The 13,669-nt window shown below is 36.0% G+C and overlaps 1 protein-coding gene across 1 annotated transcript in view; it reads left to right on the top strand.

Annotated features, from left to right (window-relative positions):
* RIMS1 (regulating synaptic membrane exocytosis 1) overlaps nucleotides 1-13,669 on the top strand; it is a 467,111-nt gene that overhangs the window by 176,211 nt on the left and 277,231 nt on the right. Inside the window, exon 3 of the mRNA XM_069488784.1 lies at nucleotides 12,610-12,823. Coding sequence (XP_069344885.1) covers nucleotides 12,610-12,823 — 214 coding nt within the window. The remainder of the gene's footprint in view (nucleotides 1-12,609; nucleotides 12,824-13,669) is intronic.

Consider the following 13,669-nt stretch of genomic DNA (forward strand, 5'->3'; position numbering starts at 1 on the left):
GCACTCCAGAATGCCTTAGAAAATACTGTACCTAATGATGGCTGACTAATTCAGTATACTGTGCAAGTAAGATTCAGGAAGCTTGTATCTCTCTGCTTTTAAAAATGAAAAAGAGGAAACTTTTGGGGGATAAAGTTCCTATTCCTCAGCTTATTCAATGTAGGCTCTAAAAGTAGAATATTTGATGGTGCTGCTTTCAAAAATCTGAACTCAATGTATACATTTTATTTCATAGTTCTAGATCCTACGTATATATTTCTTTCCATTAAATAATGTAACATGTCACAGAACAAAAATCAATGTTTTATCTGATTTTTGCTCACTGTTTCCTTCATACATTATAAAAAATAGCTAGTATTTTACTGAGTACTTACTAATTGTTCAACACCTCCCTAAGTGCTTTGCAATTATTAGCTATTTTTTCTTTTTCTTTTTTTTTTTTTAACTGTTCCTATAGGAAGACATGTATTAGCTATTTTAATCCTCACAACAACCCCAGTAAGCAGGTAGGCATTATTATTCCCATTTTACCAGATGAAGACATAGAGTCTTAGAGTGTTAAATAACCCGCCAGGTCACAAGGCTAATATAAGGAAGAGCCCCAAAGGGTTTTGAACTCAGAAAATTTGGCCTGAGAACCACTGGGTTCTGCTTTCTTCTCAAGTATTGGCACACATGTGGATTCAATCCAAAACAAAAGAAATATGCTTGTGTTCTCATTTCCTGGGGGCAAGAAGCATTTCCCCTCTACACACAGGTAGTGTTGACATATCTTCATTATCCCTTCACTAGTGATAAGTGGGTGATGCAGAACCTCTGGCCAGACAAGACAGGAATGTTACAGGTGGCCGTATAGAGAGCCTGGTCACTAGAACGGGTAAGGACGGACTTGATCAACAGGAGAATTTGTCCATGGAGACATAGTCATTAGATGTTCTGCAAACTAGGGAACATTGCACTTCTCATTTACCCCCTTACAGCTCTGTGATTTCTGGGAAACAAAGCAGCTTAAAGAGCTTTATGGGACCATTGGCATTTAAAGGATTTATTCTAATCAAATATTGAAAACATAAGATAGTGATTCCTTGTCCAAGTAACATTAAATGGTTCCCCTTAGTCACCACATCCCAGATCATAGTTTATCATCCAAAAGAAGAAAAAGCAACACAACTTGGTTAACTCACTAATATGAAGGATACATTCAATGCATGTAAATTTATCAGTCATTAAAAGTGAAAGGCAAAACAAGTCTTTGACATGTTAGAAGTTTTCTATATTATTCACTCATCCAGTTTTTCAGAGAATTGGAAATACTGGTGATTTAGGCAATTTACATTTTTAAGTTCAAAAGAGCCTAATGATAATATTCTTTCTAAAATATTATATTTCAGAATTTCTTTTTTTCTTTCTGTTTGTTGTGAATTAGCAATGATCATAAAAAATGCTGAAAATTTTTTGGACAAAATTATGTGTGCTTCCCCAGTGGCTGTATCTCCAGGACTTTCCACAAAATGAATTTTTACTGTGGGTTCATCTTTCACTCTGACTTTCATCTTATAAGGTGACCTTTTTGCCCCTCACCAGTGGTCTATTGATAGATCATCCGAGCCACTCATACTGATATCAATATGCCAGGAAATCCTGCCAATAATAGCTGCCTTCCAAAGTTATCAGCTAAGTGTACTCAGAAACTTAAAAGCAAAGTACTTTCTTCCCTCATGTATTATCTATGTCTACATATAATAATAATAGCTAATATTTATTGAGCTTTTATCATATGCTAGACACTGTGCTAAGCATTCTGCATTGCTTACCTCACCTCAGTTAACCCTCTCAATAATCCTATGCACTTGCTATTATTATCACCAGTTCTTAAATGAGGAAACTGAAGAACAGAGTTTAAATCATTTCTGCACAGTCATAAAGCTAAGAAATAGAACCGGATTTGATCCTGAGCAGGCCAGCTTCAGACCACTGCCTAAGTGACTATTATGTTTAATCCCTTCCAAAAGTGTCCAGTTGTGAAGTGAAGTTGGTTTTGTTTTTCCCTCCCTATGGTAATATAGCAAGTCTGGTGAAAATAGTCAAGTATACAGCAAAGGCAAGGTTTACAGTGTGTTGTGCATTCCAGAATTTGCAGGTATGAATTGGTTACTTAACACTTTGGCTTGATCATATCTATTGACACCAATGTCTTCTAAATTGCTAACACATGGCTTTTACCCTTTATGTATTAGGTAGATTAACATGATCAAATGACACATTCTGGAAAAGTTTACATGGAATGTAATTAGACCTATTGAATATCAATCAAGTACATATATGCTATATAGGCAGCCCCAATGTTACCTGTTAAGATTATTTTCTTAAAAATTAACTTCATTCCTTTTAAAAATTTCATTCCTAGTAACTCCAACATTATGGTTTCTTATCATTTCACTCTTTCTTCTCTTGAATTTCACTCTGAATGAGATAACCTCTCTGCTAAAATATTAAAATGACCCTTTCTTGTACCAGGTTTTCAGTTTCAGACCTCTAATATACCTCCAATATTAGAAAGCAATGAAATTGTTCCATAATCTAGAAAAAATATCTCCAGGACTCAACACATGCAGCACCTCACAACATTCAGGAGCACAGTGAGGGTATTTCTTGGGAGATAGAATAGAGCAAAAATTTAAATCTGTGCGCATGGGCCTCCGTGTCCTGAGATGTCTTCATTTAATACTTACTCAGGAGTGGCCTCCTATGGTAAATTGAAAACAGAATTAAAAATAAATGCTTGACTAAAGTAACAGACTATAAGACACTAATAGCTAATCATCAGTGTGCTCTTATTTTTCCTAAGTGTCATCTCTCGGTGCTTTCAGAACACTGCGGGATGCTGATTGGATGAAATACATTTTTAACAGTGCTTAATGGAGGACCAAAAACCCCACCAACAACAGAAAAATACACAACGAATCCCTTAAGATATAATTTTTTAAAGGACATGTAGAATGAGAGCCCTCCACAAAAGAGCAGAAATTGCAACATTTTATAAATTTCTCTTTTGTTCTTTTTCTGCCTCATCTGAAGACACATTTGTCTAATAAGTTACACCCCCTGCTGATTTTACTATTTTTTTTAACACATTGGATGTTTTAAAGAAAAATAATTTAAATAGGAAAGAATAAATGTAAAAATAAAAGTCTTTAGTGCCATCTGCTGGACATTTACAGTAAGTAACGTGTATACTCATTTTAAACTAAAGACTGAACATGTTTTTAGAAACAAATCGATAAATAATTTTTTGAACTGTAGCAATTTTTTAAAAATATTCAATAACATCTGGGTTAAATTTCTAAATTACTGCAATGTTTAAAATGTTATCCCTGAAACAGTGTATGTTTAAGCTGTGTACAAAACACTGTGATTATTTAAAAAGCTTACAGATACTAATATGCACTTATCTGTGATTCATAAAATTATAAGTTTTAAACAATGATGGATATCAGGTAAAATATCTACATAATGTAATTTAATTTTTTTTAAGCATATATCATACAGATAGTGCCCTCAAATTTGGCATTTAGGCTTAAAATTTAGTTATAAAAGATGTATGAAAAAAAGGTCTTCATTTTCAAGTTTATCCTTATTGTATGGAGTCTCTGCCACATGGTGGTCCCCAGATAATCACCAAAATCACCCGAATTGACTGCTAAAATGGCAGGTTCCTGGAATTTATCCCAAACCTATTGAATCGGAAGCTCTATAGGTTTGTCCAAGAATTTGCATTTTAACAAGCCCCTTGGATAATTCTGATGCATATTAAGTTTGAAAATACCAAGGAAACACCCCTCACAAAGCCGTAACTTTCAATTCCTTTAGCCATAATTAAAAAGAGTATTGTGAAGATAGAATGGTGCAGTGGAAAGTTGGAAATTGAGAACCTAATTGTCACAAACCATTTTTCTGACTTTATGTATATCATTTAAAGCATGGCCCTAAGTTTTCTTATTTATAAAATGAGGAAATTATATCCACTAATCTTTGGAGTTTCTCCTGTGTCTGTATCTTCCTAAATATTTCCCTTCAACACGGGGGTTTTGGAATCCTTTCTTTTTCTTGTCTCGCCCTGAGAATAATATTTAAATGATGCCAAAGTGATGAATTCCAAGTCCTGGCAAAAAGTGTGAGACCATGGTTTCAAGCTTGCACAACTCGATTTCTTATGTTTTGGGAATGATTCACAAAGGTTGAAGCAAAAAACAAAGGTGAAGGATAATTTACACTTCTTTCAAAAGACAGCCAGCATGCCCACATAGAGGGTAGCACATTATATTCCTCCAGTCGGTGTTAAGTGAAAAATTAACCTAAATAAATTTAGCAAATTATTGATAAGTGAAAGTTTAAATAATACTTGGGTGAGGGTTCAAGCTGCAAAAGAAAGTTCAAGGCTGAAAGTTTCTTTTTGCACTGCTGTAAAAGTGATAATGCCTGAATTGTCTACATTTGCAATTGCAATCAGCTCCTTTTGCAGGGCACAATATGCCTGTCATCTGTAAGCAACTTGTATTTAAAATAAGAATATATATATAATATAATATGAACACCTTGCAAAAATATAATTAACATATTTTAACCAAGACTAATTGTTCCTTTAAGCAACAGCAACAATAAAAAAAAACTATTATAAGCCTTCCTTAATTTTTTGAATAGAGCCTAGGCTACCTTCTGTTACACAAAATAAAATTTTATTTTCATGATCAGATTATATTAGCTTCAAAGAGGAAAAAATAAATCTCTTATGTGGGGGCATAGTTCCTGTATACAAAAGAAAAAAAAAAGAGAGAAAAGGACAGTTTTCTGATATTTATGAAAAAGCCTTAAAGTAATAACATAACTGAAACTCAATATCTTCTTATACTGTTTTCTTTGTGTGCTCAGAACCTCAAGGAGTGCCTGTTATATAGCTGGAGTTTAATATATGCTTATTGAATTGATGTTTGAAAGATTCTACTGTGCTTGATAGCTAACAAGAAAGTTTGATATGACTGTAGTGTCAGATGCATGAGAAGCCAAGTGTGAGAGATGCTGATAGATAAGTGAGAACTTTATATTCCAGCATGAAAAACTGAGCAAGCTCAGAGATCATATTTTAGCAGTAGATTGACATAATTGGTTCAGGTTATAAGGAAGATCATCGGGGCAGTATGAAAGATGCACCAGAGTGATGAAACCCGTTGGCAGGAAGCCTAGTTAGAAAGCTGATGAAATAATCCAAGCTAAGAATAATGAGGGTCTTCGTCACAGGTGGTGGATTTGTGCTGTGCATTGAGTCACTACAGAAAGAGGGTTTGGATTTTTTGTTTGTTTGTTTGATTGCATATGTGCCTTGTATCTGAGTCCCACTTATGCCTGGATTTGCTGTCCTCGCAACTTTTTTACTAGATAAAATGGACTGGGCAGACACAAGTAGTTGCTTATGAGGACTGAATCTATCAAAAAACAAATTCCTGGTGGAGGCAAAATGCTTCTTATAGCAGTGTATGCTTAGTGTATGAAGAGGAAAAAGAGAGGGAGGGAAGGAATGAAGGAGACAGGGAGAGTAAAGGGGGAGAGAGAGAGAAAGAGAGGGAGAGAGAGAATGAATGGGAAAGGGACATCTTAGATTCAGTTATTGCTCACCTGAGGTACAGTGGAAGGAGTTAAGCAATTTGACATAAATCAGAGGGTGGTAGCTGAAATGGAAGACTGACTCATGATATCTGTTCCAAAATCCTTCTAGGGAGTCTGATAAAGAAGCCAGATATCTAAAAACTAAATTTCACAAACTCTTGCAACTAGAATCCCTGATGTGATTTAGGTTCCACCAGTCGGAGGTACTTGCACAAGATTTGAATTGAAACCGAGTTAGATGGAGAGCCCTGGCAACATACTGGGCACCATTTGCCTTGGACCTCTTGATGGGGCTCTGGTGGTGGCTTCCAGATCAGGCACCTCACCTGAGGTGGTGGAATACCAGCGCCAGCCATTTGAACAGCGGCTTTCTGATTCTGCGGCTTTCTGATTCTGCGGCTTTCTGATTCTGCGGCTTCCTGATTGAAGAACTTTGAGAAGCTAGTTTGGGTTTTGTTTGGGGGTCATTCTGGGAAATCAAGCCAAGACCCCACTGCCATCCCCCTTCCAACAATTTCATAGCACCAGATTCCATTATTTAATCTTTTTGCTCAAAAGACTGTGATGTTTGTTATTTTTGACTCAACTCTGATACAAGGGACCATTATTTCCAACCATCATTTAAAAAAAAATTCACCACTGAAATTCAGGGCAATTTTACCACTCCTCTATTACAGAGTGGAATCGAAGAGACAGTTTCAATAAAAATGGGACAATCGGGTTGTGGGGACAAGAAACAGTTTTTTTAACTCCACAACTATATGACTTATTGTCCTTCCTTATAATTTGGTACATGTTGCCATAAACTGCTCATTTATATCTCCATGTAACTTACTTCCTAAATAGAATGCACATTCCTTGAAGTCAAGAATTGAGCTTTAGTGTTGATATTAGTATGAATTTAAGTTCAACAACAGAGTGTGATGTCAAAATGTTTAAAAGTAAGCCTCCAACTTATCAGACCAGCAAAAACATTGAATTTCAGTCATTATCAGGGCTCTCTCTTGGACATCCCTCATACCATTTGGAGACTCTTACTCTGTCCAACATTCTCAAAAGAACTCTCCTGTCTTTGATCTCCATGTCACTAACGTCACTGGTCCTTGATAGTGCTGATGTGCCCAGGTTGATGAAGGGAACACATGATGGTACCTATCCATATGTCAAGAGTGAGAAGGGAAATATGGGCCATGCTTATTGTTCTCAGGCCCCATGGCCTCGCATCACTGTATGCACATCCCAAAGCAATCTTCCATCTCAGGGTGCTACATGCAACTACCTCTGTCTTTATCTCAGGGAAAGCCCTCATCTTTCTTCAGGACACACCACTTGAGCTTTTAAAATTTTAAAACACTAGCTCTCATCCCTTCCTCCTCTGGGAAAATCCAACTCTATTTGCTTAGGCTTCACAAAGGAAAGCCAGGAAGAAAGGTGGAGTTTTCTTCTGGTTTCTGACTACTTTGGGGATGGGCAAAGGAAAAACACAAAGTAGAAATAAGTGAGATGCTGTGCTAATTACAAAGATTTCTCTGCATTGCACTGTTACCATTCACTCATTCAACACATACTTATTAATTGGTAAGAATATCATCAATAGCTGCCTGTTTAAATTATTTATTTTGCTTTCACAGGATGTTATTTAGCTTTTTCGGACATTTACAAAATGATATTTAGCTTTTTAGGCATTCATCTTTATTTTCTTCAAAATATGTACCATTAGTCACCCAATTTGTTTACAAATGAAATCTTAGAGTTTCTTGAATTGAATGCTAGGTTATTAAAATAATGCAGTGATGGTTATATAGTGAAACAATGGGAAAAAATCATATCCAGGGTGAAAACCCAAGTTTCAATATCAATATTTTCTTTCGATAACATTGCATATTGTATAACACCCTCCATTTTCTATATAGACAATTTAAATCTGTGATTTGTGATCAAACATTTTGTCAACCTCACTAATCAATAAGAACATATTGCTAATTCTAAAACTGAAATGTATAAATAAATTTCACAAAAAGATCTTATATTTGCAGTCTCACATTTACTGTAATACCGTATAATAAAATATGTATTTCCATTTATTATTTATAATGGAACACTGTCACAAATTTGATATGGATTAAGGCATTAAAATATCATATACACAAAATAAATACACTGTTTATGGTTTTGCTACCAATATCTTGGTTCCAAAGGCATATTTTATTATGAGGACAGCATCTTGACAGTATGAGATATCAGAGTAATGTAAGGGGAATATGAATTGAGAAAAGGGCATTAATGTTGGTTTTTAGAGAGGAATTTAATAGAACATTGCAGATTATGGAATAGGTATATTTAAGAAAATGGGAGTAATGAATGCTGTTTCTCCCTCCCTCATTCTACTCCCTGCTGGGACATTTAAACCAGTAGTATAAACATGGCCTATTGCTGAAACCAGTAAGGGATTTCTAACATGCTTGAGGGAAGGATACAGATGGATGCAGGCCACCAAGAGCCAGCATCCAGGAGGACATGAGCCCTGGTAGAGTTTGGAATGAAGCCTGTGTGAGTAGCCGGCTGAGCTTTGGCAAAGAGCTGTTGCAGGCCACTAAGGTACAGGCCACGTCCCTCTTGGAGAACACTGCCCCCTGGTGGCTGTGCTCCTTAGCAACTACTCTAAGCTCTCCTATGGAGAAAGTGAGAAACTAGAGGCCTCAATGGAGAAGCCTCATCTTACCAACTCACTTGCTGTGGCCTACTAGAGAAGGCACTGTTGCTGCCTGCCCACCTATCACGGCCCGGCCAGGAGACCCTGTAGTCTAAGATGCTTGAGTACTTAGGAAACCTATACTGGGATCACAAATCATCAAAATAATAATTTGAGTCTTTGAAGAGGATGCAGTAACTTGAAGTCAATTTGAGAAAAGAGAGTTTGGGAATAAATACTATGGAAGAATTGAAAATTGGATGGAAGTATATTGATCAGGAAGAAAGGATCTATAGAAGTTTCATGGCATAAGTTCCTCAGCATATCTTTTGCTTTTTCATAGTCAGCTTTTGTTCGCGTATGAACAAAACATTAACAGTTATCTTAGATGTATGAACAGTTCTCTTAGATGGAGACCCATGATCAAAAGTTGACATTGCTTGGTAGTGAATACTTTCATGATTCCAGAAACACTTTAATTGGCAAGTTTCACACATAATTGTTGTCATCCTGTATGAGCTCAATGTAAGATCTAAAGAATGTAAATTTAGAATCATGTATTCAAGTAAAAAATAAAAGCAAAGCTCCGCACAAAAATTAGTTTTCTTAAAAATAAAGTGGAATGATAATATTATCTACTTCAAAAAGTTATTGTGTGGTTAAATATATGCATTTCTTCTTGAAATAAATTAGATGGCATGGATAGTTCAATTCTTTTGCAGATTTCAATGCTGTCAAATACATTCATCTTTTCAATTCTACGTAGTGCTCATTTGTTATTCAATGATGTTTGATGAGATAAAACTAAACTTTTTCCTTCTTTTTTCAATTTTTTATTTTCTTAGTTTTAGAGATAGAATCAACTTCTGTCACCCAGCCTGGAGTGCAGTGGTACTGTCATAGCTCACTGAAGCCTCAAACTCCCAGGCTCGGGGGATCTTCCCACCTCAGCCTCCTGAGTTGCTGGGATTACAGGCATGAGCCACCATTGCCAGCTCCTTCTTTTTAATATGAAATATTTCATACATACAGAAGAGTATTATATAACATATATGTAAATCATGAACAAAAACCCCTAGATCATATACTTAGGATTTTCAGTGTTTTGTGGAAGTAGGATATTTTGTCTTTGATATTAACTTGTTTGTAAATTTTTTGTCAAAATGGACTAAGAAAATATGTGTGTATATATATGTAAATTTTCCATTCAGCCAATATGTACTTGTATTTGCTACTACTAAGGAGGTATATACCTTAATTATTTACTAAACTGTGATGTCTAATATATTTTACTGTTTGGCAGACGAGAGATGTCATGTGCAGAAATAATAATATACAGTAAAAAAATATTAAGTGGTCTATGAATGACCATATGAAATGTTATGAGATTGCAGTAAAGTGAGGAATTATGTCAGTGGTCAGTGCCCTGCATATATATATATATGTATAGCACAAATATTTCATGAAATAGATTCCCATTTGATTGGCCCCTCTAAAATATGTAAAACTCTTTTATGTTTGAATCTAAAGACACAGTGAGGCTTTGGTTTTCAAGCCATTATATCTCAGCAGAAAGCATATACTAAATAAGGAGTGACAAATGGGTCTATAGGCCAAATCTGGCCTACCAGCTATTTTTGTAAATAAAGTTCTTTTGGAACATATTTACACTCATTCACCTATATAGCGTCTATGGCTACTTTCCTGCTACATCAGTAGAGTTGAGCAGTTGTAACAGAGACTGCATGACCCTCAAAGTTTAGGATATTTATAATCTGGCCTTGTACTGAAAAGTTTGCCAACACTTACACTAAATTATGTTTTGTATTATAGATTAAGTTGATAGGGAAAATTTTTTCTTAGCCTAGCTTTCTCCTTTTCATTTATATTTATTTATATAGATTTGATTTGGTGGTTCTCACAATAAATATTTATTCATGCACTCTCTCTCTGCGTGGAGTTTATTTCTGTTTCTTTGATTAGAGATATTTTCTTACTCACATGCCTGAATAATTATTTTCATTAGTAAAAGCAATAAGACCTCCAATGCTATTTTGTATGGTAACTTTTGAAATTATAGATATCCACAGTTGTTTTTTACCAATTTGATCCTACATTAATGGTACTTAAACTTTATAAAATTTAATGTATCAAATAACTAATAAATTGACCGAATATTCTTGCATTCATTAAATAAAATATCACATATATTCCCCTATGAAATGATGATATTAGCTGGCTTTTAAATTGGGAAGGCTTTAATTTCCTAACCTACGTTATGTGCTAATGCTAGTATGTTTGCTTTAATAACTGGAATTAAATAGAAAAGGTGTCAATTGGTAAAGCAGGAAGGGGATCAAGAATTTGAAAAGAAGGCCGGGCGCGGTGGCTCACGCCTGTAATCCTAGTACTCTGGGAGGCCGAGGCGGGTGGATCGCTCGAGGTCAGGAGTTCGAGACCAGCCTGAACAAGAGCAAGACCCCTGTCTCTACTAAAAATAGAAAGAAATTATCTGGCCAACTAAAAAATATGTATAGAAAAAATTAGCCGGGCATGGTGGCACATGCCTGTAGTCCCAGCTACTCGGGAGGCTGAGGCAGTAGGATCGCTTGAGCCCAGGAGTTTGAGGTTGCTGTGAGCTAGGCTGACCTGGCAACAGAGAGAGAGAGACTCTGTCTCAAAAAAATAAATAAATAAATAAAAAGAAATTATCTGGCCAACTAAAAATATATATAGAAAAAATTAGCTGGGCATGTTGGCACATGCCTGTAGTCCCAGCTACTTGGGAGGCTGAGGCAGTAGGATCGCTTAAGCCTAAGAGTTTGAGGTTGCTGTGAGCTAGGCTGACACCACAGCACTCACTCTAGCCCAGGCAACAAAGCGAGACTCTGTCCAAAACAAAAAAAGAATTTTAAAGTAATCATTAAAGTTCTGCTCAAGAGCTGTTAGATGTTAAAACAAAAATATAATGAAATCCCAAAACCTCAAAACTACAGTGCTTGGACCTAACTTATTTGACTCTGTTTCCCGGAAGTACTAGCTCCTAACAGTTCTCTTAGACGGAGAGCATCAAGCTAACTGCCTGAATTAACAATAGCACCTGTGTACTCTGCGTCCTAGCAAATACTCGAATCCAGCAAACTAGCTCTCAGATACACAGATGAATTTGAGCAACCATTTCCCAGGAGTTTCTCTTTTGGTGAAATGGCCAATGACTACTGACTAGGCTTAGCACAGCTCTCTCAGATCTCATTTACAAAGTCAAGACATCCTTTCACTGGGGGATTCACTGGATGTCACAGTGTTCTATTCGGAATAGCAAACTACTTGTAGACATTTAGGATTGAGGGATTTGAATTTATGGAAAAGGGAGGAGCCTTGAACCATATTAAATGTGAACATTCATTTGGGAAATGGTTTGCCTCAACGACTTTAGTTGTCCTACCACCAACAGTTATCAATACAGAGTGGTAGCATCCCTCATACATATAACCTGAGAGAGAGCAAGAAAAATCGGCATATATAAAAGTCTGCCTATCTGCAAAGTGTGGTTTAGAACTTTCAAAGTGACACGGAAGGACTAGTGAGCTCAAATATAATGTGTAAGCTAACTTTCTGTGTAGTGTATTAAATCAGATGCTTGATGCCAAATAGATAAGTAGTCTCCAGGAATAGAACTAAAGGAAGATATTTGTGGAAGACAGATTGCCTAGCAATGTAGGCTAAAACAGTATTTTTCAAAGTGTGCATCGTGCTCAAATAGTAGATCATGGAATCAATTTACTGTGACAAACTTATTTTTGAATTGTTTTAAGTATTAAACTTAGAATAGGATAGAAAAATGTCAGGGTACATCATATATAGTTAGGCTAAATATTTTTTGTAATTTTTGCTTCAGTTATATGCACACATTGTAAAGTGTTGAGTTCCCAGTTGAAATATTTTGAAAGGCACTTGTCTAAAAGAAGCAGAGGCCTGGAGTAGATACAGGAATTCCACTGCTGGGGACAAACAGCGCTTATATAGATTCTACTTTTAGAGAGTTCAGTCCTAGTAGGCAAAGCCAGGACTAGTGGAATTCATGCTAATACACTTCTTACCTTTGAAGGTAAGATTAATGGGGGGAATAGTTTTGTAGGTGTTGCTTTAGTTCAAATAGCTACATTTCCATTTTGTTAGGAATAATTCTATTTGGGAGTTCTTGTTTTTGCCTTCCATCGTTAACTTAGTTTGCTATCGTTTTCTCTTTTGCCCAGGAGATTGCATCAACAGTTTGAAAGCTATAAGGAACAAGTGAGAAAGATAGGGGAAGAAGCGCGGCGTTACCAAGGCGAGCACAAAGATGATGCACCAACGTGTGGAATCTGCCATAAAACAAAGTTTGCCGATGGGTGCGGCCACCTCTGCTCCTACTGTCGCACCAAGTTCTGCGCCCGCTGCGGAGGCCGCGTGTCTCTGCGATCCAACAACGTGAGTGTTCCGTGAATTTAAGGCACGCTGTGGATGCGGATAAAAACCATTATGCCTCCCAAGCATGCAAACGCATGCATGTTAGAAAGCAGACGTGCGTAAATATACACATTAACATGCCACTCCCTTATTTTATTCTTGTTTTTCATAAGGTTCATGGTAGTGGGATAGGGATTCATAAAAAGCCACTTTCCATATGTGTGTATCTTGATGCATGATTTCTATTCAAAATCAACAGTGGATTACCTGGAAGGGTAAATTTATTTTCTGAAGAATATGGTAAAAGGAGACTTGGCATCTTCATGAATTAGAGAGCTCTTAAAAGTTGTGGCCAATTCTTCTTGTAAAAAAATGTTTTAACTACTTTTAGTTTCTGTAACATTCGCTTTCAGATTGAACAAAGGTAAAATGCAGGAAAAAACTGTCGTATATTAAGTAATGATTAGCCTCTATGAGAGTAATTTTAGATTTACTAGCATGTTAAAGAAATACTGTGCCAAGGCTTGTCTTGTGGCAGTCAATTAGATATTTAAAGAGTATGTCAAAATATACTTTTTGAAATTTTGATGTTTGCACTTCTCATTTTTCTCTCTATGAGACGTATTCTTACCTGATGTGATTTCCTTTTGTGGGCTGAATAAGAGATACTCCTCTATTATGTGAGTGCTTTAAATAAATGCAATTTTTTGAAGCCTTAAGATGCTAATATGGTAGGACCCAATATTATTATTTTTGAAATACTAGAATAATTCTAATAACTATTTAGTTCAAAATACATTTTAATGTTGTACTTTATCATAGTCTCTACATTAGTACAGTGGAATTATTTATAAGAAAATGTGAGTG

This window comes from Eulemur rufifrons, chromosome 15, assembly GCF_041146395.1.
Source record: "Eulemur rufifrons isolate Redbay chromosome 15, OSU_ERuf_1, whole genome shotgun sequence".
Lineage (NCBI taxonomy): Eukaryota > Metazoa > Chordata > Mammalia > Primates > Lemuridae > Eulemur > Eulemur rufifrons.